A 24,585-nucleotide genomic window follows, 5' to 3' on the forward strand; every position below is an offset into this window, starting at 1 on the left:
GATTATTATTAGCAACGATATTAACTAAGTTGGTCTTTCTCTTTATTGAAGAAAAGTTGATTATTAAATAAATCCACAGCCAACCTAGAGATTAAAGCGAATTACTAATGGAGGAAAAAAAACAGATTGAAATCAACTATGGAAAACATTTCACTCTGGAAAGCCTGTTGCCCCAAGCTCTTAACAATCAGTGCAATCAGTGCATTCATGTAGTATTTGCCTTCTGTAATTGATTTCATTTCATTGAGCAGAATGTTCTTAAGCTTCAGCTATGTTTCAGCATATGATATGAATTCCCTCTTTTTAAGGGTTAAAAAATTCAATTATATGCATATACTACATTTTCATTCATCCACTGATGGATATTTACATTGCTTCCAGCTCTTGACAATAGTGAAAAATGATTCAGTATCTAAAGTAGTCAAATTCTTAGAATGGGGAGGGGAGAATGGGACATTGTTAATCAATGAGTGCAGAGTTTCAGATGCAAGATGAAAATTTTCTAGATATATCCTGAATAGCAATGTGTTTAATTGTGTAATACTGTATTACACAATTAAAATTTTAAGAAGGTAGATTTCATATTATGTGTTTTAATAATTTAAAGTATCTACTTTATACTTTAAATAATTATAGAATCATTGATGACAATGTGTTCTTTTAAAATGTATGTATGTCCTTTAATTAACTACTGATCATTGAGCATAGCATGAATTACATTGATCTGATAATCAGTAAGGACATCTGCACTGCAAAATCAAAATAAAGAAATGGAGATTTGTTTGGGAGAAAAAGGTCGGCACATGACCAATGATTATGCCTAGAACATTTGGCCAAAACAAAGAACTAGATAAGGTGCAGAAAGCGAGGATATTGGCCTTCCGAAGGCAACCTGAAGTGTTATTACCTGGGGAGGGTGGGAGAGGATACATCAGAGAGGGTGTTTTAGTAGGCTTTCTCACCATTATCACCAAAAGTCCTGACAAGAACAATTAGAGGAGGACAAGTTTATTCTGAGGCTCATGGTTTCAGAGGTCTCAATCCATAGGCAGCTCACTTCATTGTTCTGGGCACAAGGAGAGGCAGAATATCATGGTGGAAGGATGTGATGGAAAGCTGCTCAGAACATGGCATGAGGAAGAAAAGAGAAGTGGGAGCAGGGGTTGGGTGGGGAGAAAGCACCACACTTTAGGGACAAAAGAATACTCCAAAGGCATGCCCCCAATGACCCACCTCCTTCAGCCACAGGATACCTGCCTACAGTGACCACCCAGTTAATCCCTATCTGTCAGGATCTCATGACCCAATCATTTCACCTCTAAGCTTTCATGCATTATCTCACACATGAGTTTTGGGGGACACCTAATATCTAAACCATAACAGGGGGTAAAGAGGCTAAGACAAACTCCCTTTTCTTTGAGTTTTGTTTGGGTATCTGAAGAACCCTCTTTTGAATTTTATAAAAAATTATTTTCTTCAACAGTTTGGCGTGTAATTGCCAATGCCTTCTACAGCTTTTCCTCATAGGCCAATCTGAGTCACCCTAAAGACTCTCCAATGATCTATTAAGACAAAAAGATCTTTATGAGATTAATAATGTATAACAACCATTCGTAAAAATGTAGCAATGGTTATATTAAGACATCTTATACCCTAGGCTTTTACAACATGTGATGTACAAAATATCTACCCTCTCTTGTAATTCACATTTCCTTTAAAAGTATTGTCTTATGTACATTGCAATAAGCATATTTTTTTTAAAAAAAGCATTGTTATTTTTGGAATAAGTGGTCTACTGGAATACTAGTTAGGCATCAATCCACTGTCAACTTCCTAAGTATCCACATTTTCTTAAAGGAGTAGAGTTCAAGTATCTGTATTCAAAAAATGTAATTTGATCATCCCAAACCCACATTACCTGATGAGAGGGCAGGGTAGAGGGAAGATAGGAGAGACAGAACAAACTGATTTACTTTTCACATGAAGGTCACAACCAGGCTTTTATTAGGCCCCTGCCAACTTTTATAGACCCTAAAACCAGGGGTATATTTTCTGTTTTAGAAGAAAAATAAAAAACATACCTTTTAAAAAAACATTTGGACCTAAAAATAGCAAGATTTTTAAACAAAAGATAACAATTTATGTAAATAAAACCTTCCAAGAGCATATTTTACTTTGTCCTTCACACTCTAGGGGAAGGATTATCATTTTAAAAATTAGGGTAATACCCTCAATTAAGAGTTAACAGGAGCTCTAGGGTGTATTTCACTTTTGAGGTCTCTCTGCTTTCAGAATAATAAATCACAAAATATTTAGAAGTTATAACATAAGACAAAAACAATTAAACATAAGATGCCCCTCTAAATCTGATAAAAGTATAACAAAATCCAAGGTAATGGTGGAGAGAGATCTGAAATATATATCCTTAAGATAAAGAGTTCTTTTAATTCTATAAGAAATAGCAGAATGACAACTCAGTGGGTAACAGACTAAACGTTTGGACAAAAGGCAATCTGCAAGAGACATGCAAACAAAAACTAATAAAAATGTTGTTTAACCATATTATTATTCAAACAAAAGTAAACTAAAACAATAACAGGTTTTATATTCTTTTGGTCTATGAAGTATCTAATGTCAGATAGGGTTTGGCAAAGGAACTTTTCTGTACACCTCTGACATATGCATTAACTGGTACCTGTTTTCCAAAGTATGTTTTGACAATCTGTATCAATAGTCTTAGAGATACACAGAGGCTTTTAGTTGAACATTTTTTAAAATAATTTAGTTTCAAAAATGATTAGACAGTAAGAGTCAAAGACTTGACTTGAAGTTAGAGTCTCAGGTCCATCACCCACTTACCAGCCCTGTGATCATGATCAAGTTATTTAACATCTTCTCCTTTAACCCCTTTTAAGTCTTTATATCCTAAGTCATATCCCTGAAAGAGGATATTGAGCTGCTGCCTAATAACATCCTTACGTTCAGTTGAGAATATATATATAAAATAATTAGCATACTATCTGGTACTTGATAAATACCCAGGAAATATTGTAGATCATTAGGAAGTTACGGTTACAAGCAAAGTAATCAGGAAGTACAGAGGTGTTCATCGATGCTTTGTAAATAACAACAAAAAGTGATCAGAACCAGTTTAATAGAATACAATTTGGACAAGGATTGTCAATTGCTCCCTTGATTTACCATTCTCCCCTAATTGCACAGAAACAAAATGTTTAGTGAAGCAGCTGGCCATCCAGAGTCAACACTAAGCATCCCAGTCTTAGTTGCGTGGGTGGTGAAGAGTGCAACTTCTACACTGAACCTTTATTCTACATTGTACATTTAAAGTGAGTGTGCAGGCCCTGCCAGGTCCCCATTTCCCCTTCCACTTGATGGAATATCAACATAGCTGTGGACCATTCAGGATGTGCAGGAGAGGATACGACCCAAGGGACAGTGGAACAAGATTGAAAGGCTGCAGATTTCTACACAGTAGTGTGTAAACTATCTCCACTGTGGACACTGTAGGAAAATGGCCCGTCAATCTGGACTGATAAGGAAACATTGAAGAAACTGATTCTTGTAGGAACAATACAGACATTTGCAGTTTCTTTGACATGTAATGAAACTATATTTTAACTAATACAGCAAATAAAAATGATGGTGTCTATGGCATGATAAAATTTTCACTATATTTTAAATTCAAAAGGCAGATCACCCAACAATTTGTATGGTTCAATCTTTGTTTAAAGTAGTTGCTTTCTCCCTGCCTCTTTCCTTCCCTCTGTGTGTGTACAATAGAAAATGTGTGTGTGTGTATGTGTGTGTGTGTGTGTAATTAGACAATGTCAGGAAGAAGGTAAACTAAATTGTTAAAAATACTAATCTTTCTTGGTTTATGGGTGAAGTTTATGCAATTTCTGAACAGCTTCCCTGATTATAATCATGAAAAATAATTTCCAAAAGAATAAGAAAACCAGTACAAACCAGAAAATGTTATATATAACAGCTATCACATTTTTAAAAAGTCTTAAACTTCTATGATATATATTACTATGATATTTATTTTGGAGTAAATCATAACTGCTTTATCAGAGAGTTTAGAGTATTAAGAGTCTCCATGTAACATTCATACACAAAATGCTTGCAGAACTTTAAATATATCAGGCAGAATGGCTTTTCTTTTTAGGGAATTAGGAAAACCAAATTAAATATTTGTGAAAATAATCATTTTTCAAATACATAGCTTTTAATACAGTTAATTATTATTTAATTATTTTGACTATGGAGAGAAATTTGATATATTGTATGCATTATAATGTCTTAACTGGTCAGAATTCTGTCTCTTCCTTTTATAGATAGGCACTGAATTTTGAAGAGACAATCCTGACTTCCTTCTGCAACCATTAAATATGCTAGCTCTGACATAAAAAAAGTAACCTTGAGGTGGAACTTTCTATTCTTTACTAAACACTAAAAGGCATAATATGAGAAAGCAGAGGTCATGTAGGTCTTTCTATTTATTGGAAAAAAACAGGTTGTAAGCAGATAATTTTATGTGCATAAAGGGGCCTTTCATATGAGAAGAAAGCTATGACATATATGTTTAATATGGAAAATAGGTTATCTAAGTATCCTTTAAACAATCACTTCAAGGAGTGATTCAATCAGGATCGAGCCAAACACATTTTATAAGGTTGGCAGCTGCATGTATGTTCACAGAAAAAGTAAAAAGTAATTTAAGAACTGTCTTTCAAAAAAAATAAAATCTGTATTTTCAATATCAAGTTACTGTGACAGAGACATTGGAGGAAGCTGATTGGTGGGGGTGGGAAGAAGGCTGCTGGTGGCAGATAATGCACTTTGGGTTTGCTGTGAAGTAGGATTCAAAAAAGAAGAAGCAATTTCCCTCTTGACAACTAGAAAAAAAAAAACATTGAAGCAGTGTATTTTTTAATGTCTAGGAGAATTGAAAATATGGTTAAAGAAAAGTTAAACACGAAGAATAAACAATCATTTTGCTTTATGCAAAAAAACAGTATGTAAAACAATGAGGATGCACAGATATAAAGTAAGATGAAGAGGTTGAAAAACAGAGGAAGATTTGAGATAAAGCTAAAAATGGACTGAAAATGAGGTTTTCAGGGTCATTTAATACAGTTATAAGAAAAAGCTTGAATTATGTATAACAATGTAACTACACAAAGAAACAGTTATATCAACCAAAATCAAGATTCACCCAAAATCAAACTGAAAAAGAAAAAAGTTTTTCTTTTCTTTTTTTTTTTTTTACATCTTATGTACATAGCCTAAAGACAATTTCATAGAATATTTTTAACAACCTATGATCAAAAAGTTTCAAGATGTGGAATTTTCCATTATGGCCAGACATGTAGGTGCTTAAAAAGTTTTAGATTTTGGAGCATTTCAGATTTTGAATACTTGGAAGGCTATTTAAATGTATTCATTTAATGAATACTTACTGAGCACCTACTGTGTACCAGGCCCTCCATGATGGGGATTGACACTATATTGTGAACACAGGGTTAATGTTCTAACAGGGAAAGTAGAGAATAAAATAATTTGGAAAACATATACAAGTTAAGGAGGGAAATAAGAGCTGCAGAACGAGCATCTAGGGGAGTACACTTGCACTATGGGGAATTAGGGAGTCTTCCATGAAAATATGAGAATGAGCAAAATCCCAGAGATAAGGAAGTGAGTCATAAAGAATGATAAAAGAGCCAGGTGTCGTGGCACGTGGCTGGAATCCCAGCGGCTTGGGAGGCTGAGGCAGGAGGATCACAAGTTCAAAGCCAGCCTCAACAACTTAGTGAAGCCCTAAGAAACCTAACAAGCCCCTGTCTTAAAATAAAATATAAAAAGAACTGGGGATGTGGCTCAGTTAAACACCCTTAGTTCAACTCAATCCGCAGTACCAAATATAAAAAATAAATTAAAAGATAAAAGAAAGGCATTTCAAGCAAAAGGAACAGAAAAACAAAGGCCCTGAGGTGTCTCAGCTATAGAGATGGTGGTTTTTACTCTGGTTGAAAAAGGAAACTGGAATGACATGATCTGACTTACATCTGAACAAAATCACCTTGGTTTCTTTGTGAAGCAAAGCAGGGAGACTGGTTGGGAAGCTGGTGCCATAACGCAAGTGAGAGGTAATGGAGACCTGGAGAGCAAAAGATGGCCCAGGAGATACACTAAGGTTTGCAGACAGTTTCAACACAGGGAGATGAGAGAGGGAAGAATTAAAGGTAGCTCCAAGGTCTTCATCTTAGCCATTGAATCAAGTTTCCATGTTTTGAGATGAAGAAGACAGATGTTAGGGGCTGGGGTGGGAAGATGGTCAGGAGATCAAGTTAAAGTGCATCAAGTGTCTAAAGGGGCAGTTGAATACATGACTTTGAAGTTCAGATAAGAATTCTGGCCTAGAGATACAAATTTCAGAGTTGCTAATGTTGAGAATAGGATGATGAGATAGCCATGTAAGTTCTGTTGCACAGAAAATAGAAGCAGCCTATGTTGGCCAACTTTCCATTACTGGAAAAAATATCTGAGATGATCAATTTGTAAAGAGGAATGGTTAATTTTGGCTCCCAATTTTGGAGGATACAGTCAATGGTTGGTTGGTCCTATTGTTTTTGGCCTGTGGCAAAGCAGTACTTCATGGCATCCAGCATGTGACCTCATGATGACTAGGAGGCAAAAGGGAAGAAGAGGAAGAGGAAGGGGCTGGAGTCCCAATATTCTCTTTGAGGACATGCCTCCAATGACCTAACTTCTTCCCATTATGTCTCTTAGAAGTTCTACCACCTCCCAATAGCATCACAGGGGCGGGGTACCACACCTTTAACATACAGACTTCTAAAGGACATTTAAGATCCATGCTATAGACAGCCCAAGGCAGGAGTGTAGGGGACTCCAGTGTTTGGGAAGTTGATGAGAAGCAACCAGTACAAGCGACAGAGCCAGTGAAGCAGGTGGCTGTGAAACAGCAGGAAAACCAGGCAAAACCAGGCAAGTGTGGTGTTCTGGAAGTCAAGGGAACAAAGTGTCCCCAAACAACAAAGTGGTAACTGTCAAAAGCTGTCTGTAGGTCAATAAAATGAGTACCAAGAACATGACCATGGCATATAGAATTCTTGAGGGCACTGGCAAAATTGATAAGGGCAGTTTTTTTTTTTGGAGTAGTGGGAGCAGAATCCTGTTGATACAGGGTTCGGGAGCAAGTAGAGGGCAGCAAATGGAGACTGAATATGGAAAACTCCTTTCAAAAGTTTAGTGGTAAATGGAAGAATAGAAATGGAGAAGAGAAAATTTGTGGGGTATTTTTGTTTGTTTGTTTTGTTTTTTTAATGACAGAAACAAATGTTAAGGAGCACTTACATTTTCTCCACATTTTCTGATGCATTTGCATTATTGTATGTTAAGTTATTAATTTGAAAAAAACATCAGTGGTTTAATTATGCATGGATATAATGCAAACAAAAAAATAAAAGAATAATGCTATGGCTAAGATGTGACGGACAGGTGTGAGTAGTCACACAGTCTTGCTTCAGGATGACAGACAGTGCCTCTAAAGAAATTCATAGCACCTTAGTCTACATTCTCTAATATTTTATTGCCCCCCTCTGCTTTTGCATAGAGGATAATTTATTATCAAATACTTCTGAAGCCATAGTAAATTTTTCAAGAAACAGAGACTACACATAATTTTATGACTAATATTGCCTCCAAAGGACCAAAACTACAAAGGTATTTTTTGAAAGCTTCCTTATACTTAATGCTTGGCTCACATCTCATTTTAAATAATTTTTAAAAATTAAAGTGTTTTAAAAGCAGCATGAAAATATCTCTCCCTTAAAAATTAATGTTAAATCTACCCAATTTCTCTCTCTGCTCATAATTTTAAAACTTCAATTCATTTCTTGTATAATTGTGTCTTGAAACAATTTTCCCAAATTAAGTCCCACAGGAACCTCGATCCTACTTACATAGCTCTTTGCCAGCTCCTCATTAGATCAAATGATGCTACTTCTAGCTATTGTATAGTAAAATAACAGCTTTTAAACTCCTAATCACCTAATTAATATTCTGTCAAGCATCAGTATGTCAAGTCTGTTTTTCAATGTTCCTTAATGAAGCATCTGAGTACTATAATTATTTTCCTATGATATATTATTTGCTCTTATTTTTCTTAAATCATGATGATTACATTTTGTTCTGGGCAGTTTAAAACGAACATTTCAAAATAATTTCTAAAACCACTGATAATCCAATATTAGTCCACTTCACAGTAAGTTAAAAAATACTATTTTTTTAGTGTGATTGTGTATTTTAGTGGCTGATTTGTCCCATTGTAATCAGGAAACAAAAAGTTTCTGTTTTTCTGAATTTCATTTTCTTATTGTTGTTCTTATTGTTCACAGACTCCTGTTGTTTGCAGAAGTCTATAAATAATTTCTATTAGCCTCATTTCAACCCACGCTGTCTTTACTGGACCGAACACTTACATCTATAGTTTTCATTTAGACATTTGCCCCATCTTGACAGACTTTTACTTTTAGCCATCTGTTTTTTTTTTTTTTTTTCATGATCTCTTAGTGTTTCTCATGTCTCTAAGGACTCTCCTGCTTAACTGTAAACAATGTCAGCAGCCCAAAGAGGAGAAACAGCTTCTTGACACAAAATGTTTGGTTTTAGAACATTTCTCATAGCCTTCCAAGTAGGGCAGAACATAACTCTGCTATATTCTCACATGTTTTAAGACTTAGAAGTATCAAGAACACGGGCTCTCTGTTTTAAGGAAAATAACTTTCCCTCTGCAAATCTCTTATGCTGCTCGAAACTGTTAAAGCATCAGATCCACAATAAAATGCTGACAATTCAGCTACTGACAGCATCAGGTAACCCGTGGCTGTGAAATACACGGTGCTTTCTCCAAGCTTGAATCGGACAGGATCTCACATATCTCCGATCTTGTTCTTGGTAAAAAGGGATAAAAGGAACTGAGAGAAATGCTCTTGGCTGGCACTGGCTGGGGTGTTGGAGGGATGAAGAGGTGTTAGCGAGAGGGATCCGGTATCGTTTTGTTTCACTAAAACCCTGGCTTGACAGGAAACATAGGGCAAACTTACCCGAAGAAATGGTGCATCCGCTGTGCAGGCCAAAAAGTAGATTCTCCCACCGCTACGTAGAATAAAGAAACTTATAGTTCCCTTTCTCTCGTGTTTCTGGCCACAGTCATCTTTCTTCCCTTCTTCTGCATTCACTATTGTACTCTATTCCAATCACTTAATTTTCTTTCTTAAAACTTTGAATGCCAAGAGTAAAAGCCCCGAGGAAGTTGTCCATGATTGTGTGCCAATTCAGTCCAAAATCTATATAGACTCTTGGACCCGGTAAAATGAGAATGTGATTTGATTGACCTACTTTTAACTTTACCTTTTTAAAAATAAGAGGGATTGAGCAAATTTGAGGGTGAATTGAATTCTAATTCCAAATGCTGCAAATGTGCAAATGTGATCCCAAGTTTCTTACTGTGCTCAATGTCTGCTTAGTGTGCTGAATGAGCCGAGGTGGTAGCACCACTTAACATTTGACTGGAGAGATCCTATTATATTTCCTGATTTTTAAGAGATTACTTTGGAAAGAATTTCACTCATTTATGACACAAGGATTTCCTGAGCACCTACTAGGTGCTCAAGTCTTTATAGCTCAGTGGTTGAGTATCTTGAGCTCAGACTTCCTCAAGAAAGAGCAAGCCTTGGAAACAACAGCAATGTAGCACTGGTATTGCCATCCTGAGTGGGGTGGGAATGGACCTAGGAGTGGCGATGTGTAAGAGAAGGTGTCACAGAGGAAGGAAGACAATCCACCAGAGAAGTATGAAAACTTGGAGTCAGAGTGAAGGAGCACATGTGTGGAGGTTCAAGGAAAGCTTGATAGCCCAAGATCAGGTTTTGAAGCACCTTTCATCACCTAATAAGGGAACTTACATGATATCAAAAGTCACATGAGCCCATGGGTCCTCCCCAATGATGATTAGTATAAACACAAAATCCAATCCATTATTTCCTCAAATATCCCCATGGTTGAAAACCGTTACATACCTCTATTATATTTCATTACTGAAGTCTGTGGCAGAAGAATTTCTGAGAATTAGAAAAATGTTCTATGTTAAAGGAAAGTTCTTCTCCTAGAACATAAGTCCCTTTAAGTATTTCAATATCCATTGCTCTAAACTGGCAAAGCCTTTTAACATTGCCCTTGGAAAAGCAATAATTTATGTCAACTAATGTCCACAAGATGTCTACTGAACTGTGTACAGCAGGCTGGTAAGGATTTCTTAGGTTAATAGCAGACAAGTTTGTTGCTGTTTTCATGGCCAAGTGTGTGTGTGTGGTATTTAATACGGTGGATCTTCTCAGCTGTGTTTTGATCAACTAATATGTGTATCTGAAATTTTCAGGTGAATAAAAAAAGAACACATATAACATTCAAAAATGCTGCTCATCCTTTGTTATTAAAGAACCCATGAGGGTTAATCAGTGGGAACTTAAACTCTAGTTGAAAAATCTTAAGTAGGGTTAGAAGTGCACATATTAATATTTTCTCATTGAAACCGCATGGTCCAGCATATTATATTGCAACAGAATGCAATAATCAAGTGTAATTACTTCCGCACAAAAAGCCCATATTAATCTTTTCTTGATGACCTATTTTCAGTGAGTTTTCTCTAGCAGCGCAATCACCCAAACAAATCTCCAGCAGGCTGTGTGTTATAGTTAAAAAAAACAAAAACAAAAACAAAATCCCACTAAAAAGCCAGCATTCTTCAATTTATAAGTGAAAACTTGCTGCATAGAGGTGTACTTTACCATCAGAAGACCCAATCTACCCTGTGGAGAAAGGTTTATATGCCATTATCATTGCAGAGACACTATCTGGCTGAATATTTTATATTCACTTGTCTGAATGCCATGGAGTCTAATACAACTTAATCACTTGTCATATTTGTAAAAATGAGAAGTTTTTTTCCCCCTCAAATTGACAGATGTTGTAGGATTCTAATTTAAAACCGTGAAGGAAAAAGAAGAAAAAGAGGATGTCTTGTAAAGTTCCTTCCAATAGGGAACTGAAAGAATTTTTTTTTTAATAGGCATTTTACCATGGGTAGAGAGGTTGCTATGAAATTTTAAAGAATTTATTGGGGAATATAGAAGCATCTTGTATTTTCTTGGTTTCTTCTGCCAAGAATACTGAATAGTTTTTAAAAAATAATGAAAAGTTAAGAATAAGTTGGAATCAAAGGCACGACAGAGGCATCACTGGATATTTTCTTGTGGGCAGGATGGTACCCAGACTGTGCTGTATGTTAAAGAACTTAAGGGCAAAGTGCCCTAGCCACTCTTGGCTAATTAAAAACGATTTCACTCTTTACTCTTCTTCACAGGAATCTATCCTGCAGATAGTATTGCCATCTATGTTCATAATTCTTCATTGTAGCCAAGAATCATGTGCATACTAAATCAGTCTTTGAAATTTTATCACCAAAATTTACCTTTATCACAAAATAGCAGCTGCCACCTTCAAAAATTAAGCCTCAAGTTGGGACAGGCTTCATTGCAGGCATTATGTGACATTTTCCTAGCAGCTGGTGTTGAACAGAAAATTCATGAGTGTTTTAACATGCATGTGTTGCTTATAGGTTTTTCTAGTTGTACAATTATTTTAAATGTAATAGGGTGAGATATTGAGAACTAAAAAGCATTTCAGAACACAGATGCAAAACCGAATCAAATTCTGCATTCAAGTTTCTTAAGTAAATAATCTGAAATAAGTAATGTAGGCTTATGTTTTGTTTTTGTTTTTGAATATAGCACAAGGTGGGAGGGATATAAAAAGGCCTGTATCAATTAAATGAAACAGCAAATGTTCATGTTCAAAAGGAAGAAGTGCTACTCATATACCAAAAGGAGCTTTTTAAAAATGAATTCATGTCTTTATTTTGAGTCTCCTTTTTCTGACTTTCCACAGACTTAAAATTGGATCCAAACACTCTAGTATTCATTATGTTATTCTCTATTCTGGTATGCTTCCACCAGGGCATATTTTATATCTGTAACCACATTAACTCCTCAAAGACAAAAAGTATTTCTTAAAATCTATATACCTTGTTACACACACAGTAGCTACTCGATGAACATCTGCTGAACTGAGTCTTATTGGCCTAAACTGGACCCAACTCCTTTGGACAGAGACAACACACTGTTCAAGTCACAGGAAGAAGCAGGTATTCTTTCTGACCCTTATTTATGTAAAAGGCAGGAACATCTGACTCAAAATTTCCAGGAATGTGCTGCAATTAAACTTAATAATTTTTACAAAGAATTTAATCTTTTAATGTTCCCTATAAAGCAATATCAGTTTTAAGCTGCAGAAAAAATACATTTTTATCATACAAATTCACATGAACATGCGCATATATATATCCTTATTTATACATATATACATATATAAATTTTTATAACATATTTACATAAATGGGTTTATATGCCTAAACATTATATGTCATTACTCCACTCTGAAAACCATCAGATGAAACTTCGCTGCAATCAAATCTTTCTAAAGAATAACCCAGTCAGCCATACATTTAATTAGACAAAGGTCTTACATCCAACTCTTTATCACACAATATATTTTTTTCATTAAATAAGGAAAATGTGCTGACATTTCTGTCTTCAAAGGTTGCTATTTTGTTTTGTACCATTAGATTCATTAATTCACTTTTCATGTGTCCTTAATATATCTATCTTAAGAGATAAACAGTAGTTGACAAAATATCATAGTATTTTTCATAAATTAATAGAAAAGTTTTTAAAGTAATTTTTTAAATCTAATAAGTCTAGTCTATGGATTATTTTCCATTGCACTGATTTTTATATAAAATACAAGTTGTAAGTCATTTACAAAAATTGTAGTTCATGAGGTATGGACAGGACAGCTTTAAGCAACCTGAACACATGGTTTTTTAAGAGAGGATCTATATTGGCAGACTGCTGGCTGAAATGCCACAACAGCACATGTGTTCATTATAGGAAGTACAAACCCAGGGCTTTAAAGGTGAATGAAACAAACAGTTGTGAGATGGGCACATGACAATCCTGTCCTGATATTAAGAGTATGTTCAAATCCAACAAAACAAAACATAAAATAAAATTTATTTTAGTTTAGTTGTGACTGTGGTTTCTACTATAATAAATCATTTTGAGGAACATCATTCCCTCTTATTGCTACTCAAGATACTGAGTGAATTAGAGGAATTATTTAATTCTTAAAAAATTGAGAATTCTACCATTTCAGAAATAAGCAGACAATAAACCATCAACCTGTACTTCTCCTTCTTCTCTTCTCTCCTCCAAATTACCAGCTTCTATAGAACTGTACATAGTTGCTGCCTCTACTCTTCCTTCATGGGTGTTTGGACTCCATGTTCCCTGCTACAGTTTTCATCTGACAAGGAAAGACACTTCCTTGATGATTAGTCTAGTCTCATTCTTCAGAGAATGGTATCAGGTCTCATCAATTACACCAACTATATTTGTATCAAGTGAGATAGTGTATTTGAAAGTGCTTGGACATAAAGGTAGTATATAAAGAGGACATATCATACTCCAAACAATCTATCAAGTTTCCACTGTGAGTGCCATGAGCTAACAGCCTTTCAGCCAACCACCCTGATTCCTTTTCTCTCCCTCTGATTCAATCCACTCTGCCCTAGGATACCTGCATTCTCCTCCTAACATAAAGACATCTCTAAAGTCATTTCACTGCTCAGAACACTTCAATTGTTTTCCACTGAGTAATGAAGAAATGTCAAATTCTAAACTCTTCAATCAGTCATTGGAAACCTTACCTATTCTTTAAGACTGTGGCTCCAACACACCCTTCTAATTAATTGTACCCTCCCATCCAAGCACCACATTCTGCCTCTTATTCCATGCTTTCTTGTATCCAGTTCTTTTTGCCCCTGGTGTTCTTTGTTCCATAAAGACCCTGAGGCCTTACCCATCTACCTTGCAGGGTCTAAGCCCCAACCCACCACCTCCTAGAAATCTGTCCAAAGTTGAATTTAAGACTAAATATAAGCCCACACAACTCATACTCTCACACCCTGCAAATTCTTTGAGAACTACTTTTGTGTGGATTTTTCCATCTTGTAAAGATTTACTAGACAAGTGGAGAAATAGTCTCCCTTGGGGAATAGTTGCCATGAAATGTTCAACAAAGATTCACTGAAATACTTTGCTCTTACACCATCTCTATTGAATATGAAAATATGAGAGTGAATATTTGGACCACCGAGAAAACTTCATTGTTATCTTTGAAATCAAGTTATTAGTGCTTTTCAAAGCTCTATATAATAATACAAATGGCCTAGACATGATAAATAATGAAACTTTTATTTGAGAAACAACACAGAAAAAAAATTGCTTAAATGAAAAAAAAATACATAGATAAATTTTGATTCTATTTCCTATAGGAAGTAGAAATTTCTTATAGGAAATAAGAAATAATTCTGACAAATTTTGCATGAAAGAAAAAAATGGAATAGCACGAATATGTATTATTGACAAAATGAAAGATATTGATGAGCCTGTGTCCTGATAAATGACACTTGAAAGCTCATCTCCAAGGCTGCTTCACCTGTCCTCCCACCTGCTGATACACTTGAGTCTCTGGACCAGCTCCCAGACTGTCTGGCCTCCTGAAGTCTGGCTTGCAAAGACTATAAGGTCAACTACTGTAGTCCATACTCCTCCTTCTAGGGTTACTCAGAAACTGAAACTGCCTTATAAAGACAGGGATGGGAAGTTTTCCAAGGCCTTTGTCCTGTGGCACTGGCTTTGTTATAAAACTTGCCAATATCTCTACCTTAAGAAAAATGAACTAAGATTTATAGTATCATGAGGTTGGCCTAGATTTGTGGTTTTAAACCCCGGTTGTATACTGTAACCACTTGGGAAATTTTAAGAAAATATCCATGTCTGGGCTCAGGACCCACAAATTATAAAAAAAAATCTTGATTTGATGCCTGGGCATTGGTATGTTTTAGAAGTTACTCAAGGGCATTAGTTCATTCAGGGTGCTATAACAAAACACCATAGACTGGCTGGCTGGAACAATGGACTTGTTTATCACAGTTCTAAAGGCTGGAAAGTTCAAGACCCAAAGGATAGCAGATTTGATTTTTGGTGAGGGCCCTCCTCCTGATTTGCAGATGGTTTCCTTCGTGCCCATGTCCTTACGAGGTAGAAAGACAGAGCTCTGGTTTTTTCTTCTTTTAAAAGCACTAATCTTATTCATGACAGCTCCATCCTGAAGACCTGTTCACCCCCACAAAATCACCAAATTGGCAGTTAGGAGTTCAATAGATGGATTTTTGAAAAGAAGCACCCACTCAGTCCATAACACCAGATAAGCCCCAAATGCAGCCAGGACTTAGAACTCCTGACCTAAGTCAATGGCCATCGTCCTTTTTGTGAGCTGAAACAAACATGATGCAGCATCCCACATGTTCACGATATCCACACCTGGGTGGCAGCTAACACACTTAGATAGACTATTCAAGAAAATGTGTCAGGATGCAGATAGGTAAAGATTTCATTATAGAAATAATTTATAATCAGATAACAATATGATTGAAAGCCATGAGAAAAGCTAGCAAGTTCCTTCTATCTGCTCAGCATTTTCTGAGCATGTATTCAGGACTCTAGTTGTGATCACAATCTCTTAAAAGACATCATGTCAAAAAAAGCACCATTTTCATTGGTGCTGAGTTAATCGGTTTTGAGAAAAGTGCAAGTACAGTTCAAGACCCATCTTTAGGTAAATACTTACATTAGAGCTTTAGGATTCAAGAAATAAGCAGTTGCAGTGGTGATAGCTAAAAGAGTAGAAAAGTATGAAGAAAGTGCTAAAAAGGAAGGTAGAGAGAAGGACAGAATGACTCTCCAAGAATGGAAAGAAACCTATAGCCTAGTCATTTTAACAGAAAATTTTTAACAGAAAAATCCTTCTTCCTTATTAATTAATGTTATTTTTCCTAAATATATAAGAAATACATTTCCAAGGAAACTTTTAAAAAATTTCTCTTTATAATGTGGATATAAATTGACTCATACTTATTAAATAAAACCTAAAATTTCACAACAACCAGGACCTGAATAATTGAGTTTATTTTAATACCTGTGGGCAAATATCAGAAGGAAGAAAGAAAGAAAAAATAAAAGACAACCAGCCTATTTTAGCCCATTGGATTTTTTGGAGAAACATCTGTTAACCAATATTTTAAAAATTATATTAACTACAAAGCCCTCCAAATTATACTAATGTATTAAAAGTACTTTTATTATAATGATAGCAAATAGCATTCATCTCCTCTCTGTCAAATTCTTTATCAAGATGCTGAGGAAACCTGAGACTATTTAAATAGCTTAAATTTATGCTCAATGGAAGTAAAGATAAACAGGAAGAGGAAACAGAAAAACAACAAAAATAAAAAGGAAGGAAGGTAGATTGGTTGATGAGAATAAAATCAAGCAAAGATCCTAACAAAAGAGCATTTTTCCTTTCTCCTTCTTTTGTCACCTGTGAGACAAACTCATCCCAGCCTCCATTCCACTGAATTCAGCTCATTCAAATATATGCTGAACATCCACTCTGTGCAGGGCTAAGGTAGGTGCTGTCCATCATCCCTAAGATAAAACGATATTCAAACTCCAAAACAGCAGTTACATCCACATGATGTAACTACACTCTCCAGCATTTGCCTGGTTTCAGAACTGTCTTGGGCCATCTTGACTAGAGAGGACTTATCCAATCACATGGCCTTGGACAGACAATACTGTCTTGTTCGGTTCAAGATGTTTCATTTCTCATTACTGACCACCCTTCATTCCCATTTCCCTCTCCTCCCTTGGCTATTTGTTTTCATTATATTTGAAAAAGCACTAAGAACTTGACTTAAAAGATAACAATAAAGTTTTCTAGACAGTCCAAATTCCCACTCCAATGTCTTCATATTCAATAGTGCTGGCAATTCAGTGAGTCTTTGTTGAGCATATTCTCGAAACTATTCCAGCACAGAAGCGGACACAGTGACTTGATGCCCTGACACCCTGGGACATGACCAAGAAGCACTGATGACAACTCATCTAGAGTTCAATGCTCTCTCAAGATTGCTCCTGGCACTACACCTGCAGTATCAGTCATGGGAGCTTTGGTTTTTTTATGCACAGGTAGTGTCTGGATCCAGGTAGTGTTTATATGTATTTCTGAGAGAATCTATGAAAGTGAAGTACTGGTGCCTCAGGTGGCATTATTAGAAACAGGTCAAAGTAAATGCTAACCAAACTCTTAAATTGGGATCAATATCAAAAGAAAGAAAGAAAGAAAAATGGAAATTGGTCAATCTCAACAACCAAAAGCTAATGCTGTGTAAGAAACTTCATGGTACAATCTTTCTAAGACTTTACGCCTTAAGAATTTATTAAGCACCTACTCAGGTTCTAGGTCCAAAAAGCTAAGAATGAAATACAGTTTTCATCCTCATGGAGCTGGTCAGGGGATAGGGGAAGATATAGACGAATTGCAAAACAATATAGTGGGTGCTAGAACAAATTTGGAAAATGTGCTCTGGAAAATGACTCACTCCCAACCACCAACTGTTGAACCACAGCCTATAAAGGATACAAGTGGCCCTTAAACTTTCTTCACCTATTGCTGCTTAATCAATGGCCACCATAATGTCTCTATGGCTGAGACTACATAAAACAGAAATAACCTTGCTACAGTGTTTCAAATAATTTTAATGACTTTAGAATTTTTTTCCAGTTGTGTTTTCTCATGAGTGCTCTCCTTCATTGCTTTGTCAGTTTTTTTTGTTGTTACTGTTTTGCTCTTTTTTGTTACCATTTTGTTCTTCCTGGGGATTGAACCCAGGGCCTTTTTTGTTCAAGGCAAGCACTCTACCAACTGAGCTATATCTCCAGCACTTGCTGCTGCTGCTGCTGCTGTTGTCCGCAGACAGCACTGTTCAAGGGAAATGCTCTATATTAGCCCTGCTTCTTGTAGCACCCACCGTAGATCCATGGCCTACTGAGTACTGAACGTGTGGCTGGGGTGATACAAGAAGTGTGTGGTTTTATTTTAGTAGGTTTTAAATTAAACAGCCACACATACCTAGTGGCTATGACACTGGAGAGCATCGTTTTAAAAGGGAAGCATTTAAGGATTGTATAATAGAATAAAATAATTTTTCCCTTAATGTCTACTATGACATACTATACATATCTCTGAAAGATTATGAGACAGAAATTGGTTTCCTTCTGTAACCTAAAGTTCCTTTGAGGGATTACTTCCAATAAGACATTTAAAATTAAAGCACAATCGAAATATATATATATATATATATATATATATATATATATATATATATATATGATTTAAATTGGCTCTTTTACCAGTGGCACTCTTGATGGAGTGGGAAGCATTTAAAAATATTTGAGAGTTAACACTTTTAACACATTGAGAGATACTTGGAAGAGATGGTTAGTTTCAAGTAGTTGTGAACTGAGAAAGTATTTTAAGTGAGATTTAAAGAAGAGCTTCAATTTGGGGACTGAATCGGATTAGCTGGATTGCAGGCATCACAAATACCAGCAGTCTGTATGTTCAAGCACCGCTAAATTATTAGTGCCTAGCTGCATGATGCTTGGCAGATGTCAGCATTTAGTAAACAGGCCACGGGTGAGTAAAGTAGCACCCATGGGACTGGTTCATGTCTGGACTGTGGGGGTTCTTACAAGAACATATGCATTTGTAAGACCTTCAGCTGATACACTGAACAAAAGGGAAATTATGCCTTGAATTTTTAAAAAGGAAAAATAAATAAATAAATGGGACTCATATGGGAAAAGTCACATAGGGGCTCCATAATAAAGCAATCCAGACTGTGAAGAAAAGCAGCATCACCTCCTATGTAAGCAAGTTTCTAAATTCCTAACAGAAAACTGATCTGGAGGTGAAAATAGAAAACACCTCAGGTTCTGGGGTCAGAAGGAATATTCAGATTGACACAAGCTGTGTGATGTTAAGTAAGTCATTTCACTTCTCTGTGCCTGTTTCCTCAAGTTCAAAACACCTGTCACAAAGTACTCTTTGGGGATGATGGATGACAAAATGGATAGAAAACGTTCAGTACTGGGACTGCACCAGAAAAATACTGGAGTAGACGGTCATAGGAAATAAAGCACAAGCCCATTTTCTTCATCTGACTGAGAGGGCTCTGTTTCCACGCTCTGGTCTGAGGAGCTGGAAAAGGGGAACCAAGCAAAACTCTCAGGTTAAACATAATTCATCTTTTTGGAGTAAGGGTATTGGGGGAAATGCAGCTCATACTTGCAGAAGCAAAAAAAAAAAAAAAAAAAAAAGTTTTTGCCAGAAGCAAAATTCCCACAACATAAAATTTTAAGTGAGATTCCTAAGCTCTAGCCAGATATGAGAACAGAAGTGAATTCATCGATGAAATGATTCATCCTGGCAAACTTAAAGGAGGAAGAAATGAAATAAAGAAAATTGCTGCTGTCATAATCAAAAACAATTAAATGGGACTCGTTATTGGGGGTGGTGGTGAGAAAATTCACTTTATATTTGGGGTAATTTGGGAGGAAAATTGACCAAGCTGAGAGTCACAGTATGTTGAATTCCACTGACTCCATACCAAGGCTAAATGAAGGAATTAAATCTTGCAGAAGTATTAGAGACAATTTGTATTTGGTGTGGCTCCCACAGCAGTAAGGCATGACTAAAATACTGAGATCTGATTCATTACACATTTAATAACAATTCTTTAAAATCTCAATTTGATGTACCTTGTTGTACTATAAGTTACGTAAGTCAAAGATACTGAGTTCTCATTGATGGAAAGAAATGATTCCTTAAAAGCTGTCAAAACACCTAGCTCTCCTCTATGACTCACAGTTAAGCTTCCTTACAGGAAAGCCACTGCAGATTTTCCCATAAGATACACCTGTTCAGTGGGTCAGGAAAAGATCTGTTGCAGTCATCCACTCAAACAATAACTTGTCTGCCTGGAGAGTTGTGTGAAAGAAGCAATGCCAACGACCTGCCCAGTTCAAACCATCAGGACACTTGGGACACTTTTGAAAGAAGCAATGCCAATGACCTGCCCAGTTCAAACCATCAGGATACTTGGGACACAGAAAGTGATGCTGTCTTGGCCACTCAGGTATTCTTAATTGCCAACAAGGAACACCTACAGCTCCTTCCTGGATAATAAGAATGGCAGATTAAAGCTCAAACTGTATCAGAGCTAACACTCTGCCCAGCAAACACTTAACAGTCCTCAGACTTTGAGTGAGCACCCATTACAAGTGCCAGGCTAGATGACTCTATGGACAATGAAGATGAAGAATAAATACATATAAAAACACAAAAGTAGGTGTTGAGGGAAAATAATTGAAATGGATACTGTATTTGTAGATAATGTACTTCATTTCTGAAACACTGTACCCCAAGATCAAGATATTCATCCAATCTAGATTGCCAGTGCCTCTAGGTCTGCGGGCAATGGTGTAAAAAACTAACATTGTTAAAGTGGTGAAGAATACAAAAGTAGTCATCTTCTAGTCTAAAAGAGAAAGAAAGAAAGAAAGAAAGAAGGTAGGAAAGAAAGAAAGAAAGAAAGAAGGTAGGAAAGAAAGAAAGAAAGAAAGAAAGAAAGAAAGAAAGAAAAAGAAAACACATTTTGAGTTCTAATAGAAGCTTATGTTCAATGTCATTACATAAGTTTGAGATGAATATCTTAAACAGTGAATTGAATTCTTTACCCTTAAATTTTATATCATCAAAGATCTAAGATAAATGTCTAATAAACCAAAGTCTATATGATTAAAACACTCTACAATAATGCTTTGCTGAGAAAAAAAATACTTTGCAAATATGGTATATTCACCTAATGGAATATTACTCAGGCATAAAGAAGAATGAAGGACTAATAAATGCTATACCATGAATGGATTTTGAAAACATTATGCTAAGTGGATGAAGCAGGATAGAAAAGGCCACATTTGCATGATTCTTTTTATATGAAATGTCTAGTAGGAAAATCTACAGGAAGTAGATTGGTGATTGGCAAGAGCTGGAGTCAGAAGGAACAGAAAATGATGGCTAATGAGCATGGTGTTTCTTTTGGAAGTGATAAAATGCTCTAGAATTAGATGTTAATGGTAGTTGTCTAACTGGATATATTAAACACCACTGAACTGTACGCTTTAAAAAGATAAATTGATGTGAATTTTATCTCAAATTTTTAAAAATTCACAATATACTCTTAGCCTATTGTTTTGGTGAGGTACAAAGCAATGTTCTCGTTTCTTTCCTTAATACTGTGAGATTTATTTAAATAATAATTCAAGTTTCAAGAGGATCTGGCTCTCTTGTTAAAATAGATCCATAACAGAAATGCAGGAATGTAAATTCAACAGGTGTGTATTCAATGATCACAGCACTTTTTAAAAACGTCTTCCCCTCTCCAGAATCAACTGTAAGGTTTTAGCATCACCAGGAACAAAGAATCCTCTGCAAATCTTATATGTCAACCGTGTGCATAACATCACCCCTGAGCACTTTGATAAAGCTTTTGGAATTTAAATCATGTCAGTGAATATAGTGGGGTTTGGGCAGTCATCATCATATTTGCAAAGCATTTCTCATTAGGTAGAACTTGAAAATAATTTCTGTTTGTAAAGGCCACTGTGCCAAGAGCAGCAGTTTCAATCGATGGAAATGCAGGTTTAATATCTTCTTTATTATGAACAATCTGAAATTTAAAAAGTGGGATTATCTGACTAAAAGGGGTTAAATGTGTACCCACAAACCAAGGCACATTTTGCAATTTTCAGGTTAATGCCTTCAAACCATATGTTACATTCCATCTTGTCTAAATAGCCTCACGAAAGGGAGGGGAACATTAATAACATGCAAAAAAATCCAATCTTACAATTCTTCTGCAAAATGACAGTAAAATCGAATTCTGCTTCCCAAGCAAACATTCAAACTGGCTTTTTCGGAAAGCAATGGCAGTGGAAGGCAGTGGGAAAAAAGTCGAATCCATGAACAAATCCATCAACCTGCAGCTCTCCTCTGACATTGGCAGCAGGGCAGAAAGCTGATATTTTGATTGAAACTTTTTTTTTAAGTGGCTGCCCAGACTTGAATGTGACTAAATTGAAAGTACTGAAAAACACTGAACAGTCAGGTCGGTGCTTGTTCTGTTAGTACTACCTTTCAGGTGTGTGTGAAATGCACGACAGACACGTGTGTCTTCCATTTAAGTCCATAATACCCGTGGCATAAAAATGAACGGCAAAACGCAACACACAGTACGCAGCCCCCTGGGCGCAGTTGTATTCCTGCTCACTTATTTGTCTTCTTCTGTGTATCTAAAAGGCTATTTCCACACTTTGCAAAAGAGGGAAGAGAGCGGCGGGGACAGGGGCCCTAACAACGCAACCTCTTTTCCAGGGTCCTGAGCACGCATCCCCGTGGGCAAAGGGAAGGTGGGGAGGCAGGAGCTGGGGAGAGGGCGCGTACCCCACGCAGCTGACATCCGTCCTGCCACCGCCAACATCGCGGGATCCGAGGTGATGGTCCCTGTTCTCTGCTTGCTCTCGATGGCGGCGGCAGCTAGTAGGAAATACTCTGAAATCCCCCCAACCGCGTCCCACCGGGCCCGGAGATGAATCCCCACCGCGGTCTTGATCACTCACCAAGGCGGCAAACACAGAGGAGCTGAATGCAAGCGAGGAAGCGCTTGAGGATTAGCATTTCCAGACGGTCCGGCGCCCCTCAGCGCGCGGTTTCTCTGCTGCTGGGGGTGGAGAGGGAGGGGGCACGAAGGCAATGTTTTTTGGGTTTTTTTTTTTATCCTCCAGTGTATAGACTGGTGTGAGACTGTGTGTGCGTGTGTGCGGGAGAGAAAAAGAAAGAGAATCCAGAGAGGAAAAAAAAAAAAAAAGACGCGTGGTGGCGCGGGGGACCAGCGAGCCGCTAGCCGAGGCGCATGTCGCCGGGAGGGCTGGCGGGCGGGAGTTTGCCTCCGTCGCCGGCTGCTGCGGCCAAGGTCTGAGCGCTCCGAGCGCAGCAGCTCCTGAGTGCGGGTGCGCGCTCGGGCCGGCTGTGCGCGCCGCGGCGCCCGGCGGGGGCGGGGGCTCAGGACCGCGGAGGGAGCGTGCGGCGGACCCCGGTCGCGCGCGGGGGGCGGAGGGGCGCGGCTGTGGCTCAAGGTCTGGATCCCAGGGTAGCGATTCACATACCGATGCCCCTCCCCCTGTCTGCTGCCGGTGGTTTCGCTGCCCTGGAGTTAGTGGAACCTGCTGGGGTTTAGAATCTTGGCGGAGAAAACGTCTCTTCATTAAGACTCCTTCATCCCTTTGGAAGAGAAGAGGAGGCCAGACCCCCATTGTCCCGCACAGCCAGAGGTTGACCTTTGGGCTTCACCCCTGGGAATATTTTTAATTTTATTGTTGTCCTCTCTGCAGATGCTAAGTGGGCCCAATCAGAAAGTGGTGGGGTAAACTGGGTTCTCCTCCCCTTTTCCATTTTCTAAATAGCTAAAGTAGTTCCAGACCCCATTGCCTCCAGGGCCGTTAACTACAAATAATCTCCAGCCCTGATTGTGACCAGTCTGACTGCCCTTTCCCTAGACCCCAATCAAACTGTCCTGCTGTGCACAGCTGCTGGGGGAAGTTTCAACACTGTAGTGGTCTTGCTGGACAGAACGACCCTGTGCCTTCTTGCACGGGTGCGTAAGGGAAGATTTTTAATTGCTTGATTGAAGAGTATACAAAAGAAATATAATACTGCTTCTGCTGCCTCAGAGCTGGAAATGCCACCCTAGATGTGCTTGTTTCTATGGTGGTGTTTGTGTTTGTAAGTAGACTGCAAGCGCCTGGATGTTAGGGAGTTTGCCTTTAGTATGATAACCACAGTTCCTGCAGAGTGGGAAAAGAAGTCAGTAGGTGTTTGTGGAATGACCTTGCATGCCCAAAGGAATAATGATAAGACAACTGTTGGTATCCTCCAAGAACATCAATACTGAAAATTCGTAAGATTTTCACCTATTGATACCCTTCAGTTATTAGTATATTTTCAACTTATAAGACACCTATTTTAGAACCCTTTAAGAGTCTGATGTAAGGCACAGAAAACCAAGTTCTGGAAATATTCTTTGTATTCTTCATAACAGTTTGATGTAGGTATCTGCATAGTGTGTACTCCAGTGTTCTGTTCTCATCTCAAAAATATGGTGTTCCAGCTTTACAAAGTTGAAAGAATACTTATTGCATACAAAATTAGGTTTCAAGTGTATTTCAGCCGCTACTACAAGTTCTTAGGAATTCCCACAGCCTCTGAACACTTGACTAAATGTGCAGAGGTAATGATGTAGCTTGCTATTGCTTCAGGAATTGACTATAGTAGTGTGAT

At 37.4% G+C, this 24,585-nt stretch overlaps 1 protein-coding gene across 6 annotated transcripts in view; it reads right to left on the reverse strand.

Annotated features, from left to right (window-relative positions):
• The window catches only part of Ptprz1 (protein tyrosine phosphatase receptor type Z1), a 171,224-nt gene extending 147,935 nt beyond the window's left edge, over positions 1–23,289 (reverse strand). For 2 of the 6 annotated variants that reach the window (XM_005333948.4, XM_005333947.4), the window contains exon 1: positions 22,869–23,265. In XM_005333948.4, the coding sequence (XP_005334005.2) occupies positions 22,869–22,926 (58 nt within the window). In that variant the 5' untranslated portion in view covers positions 22,927–23,265. The other 4 variants (XM_040291604.2, XM_040291602.2, XM_040291603.2 and 1 more) reach the window with 4 other exon arrangements.
• Positions 23,290–24,585: the final 1,296 nt, after the last annotated feature.

The sequence above is a fragment of the Ictidomys tridecemlineatus genome, chromosome 2 (assembly GCF_052094955.1).
Source record: "Ictidomys tridecemlineatus isolate mIctTri1 chromosome 2, mIctTri1.hap1, whole genome shotgun sequence".
In the NCBI taxonomy this organism is placed as follows: domain Eukaryota; kingdom Metazoa; phylum Chordata; class Mammalia; order Rodentia; family Sciuridae; genus Ictidomys; species Ictidomys tridecemlineatus.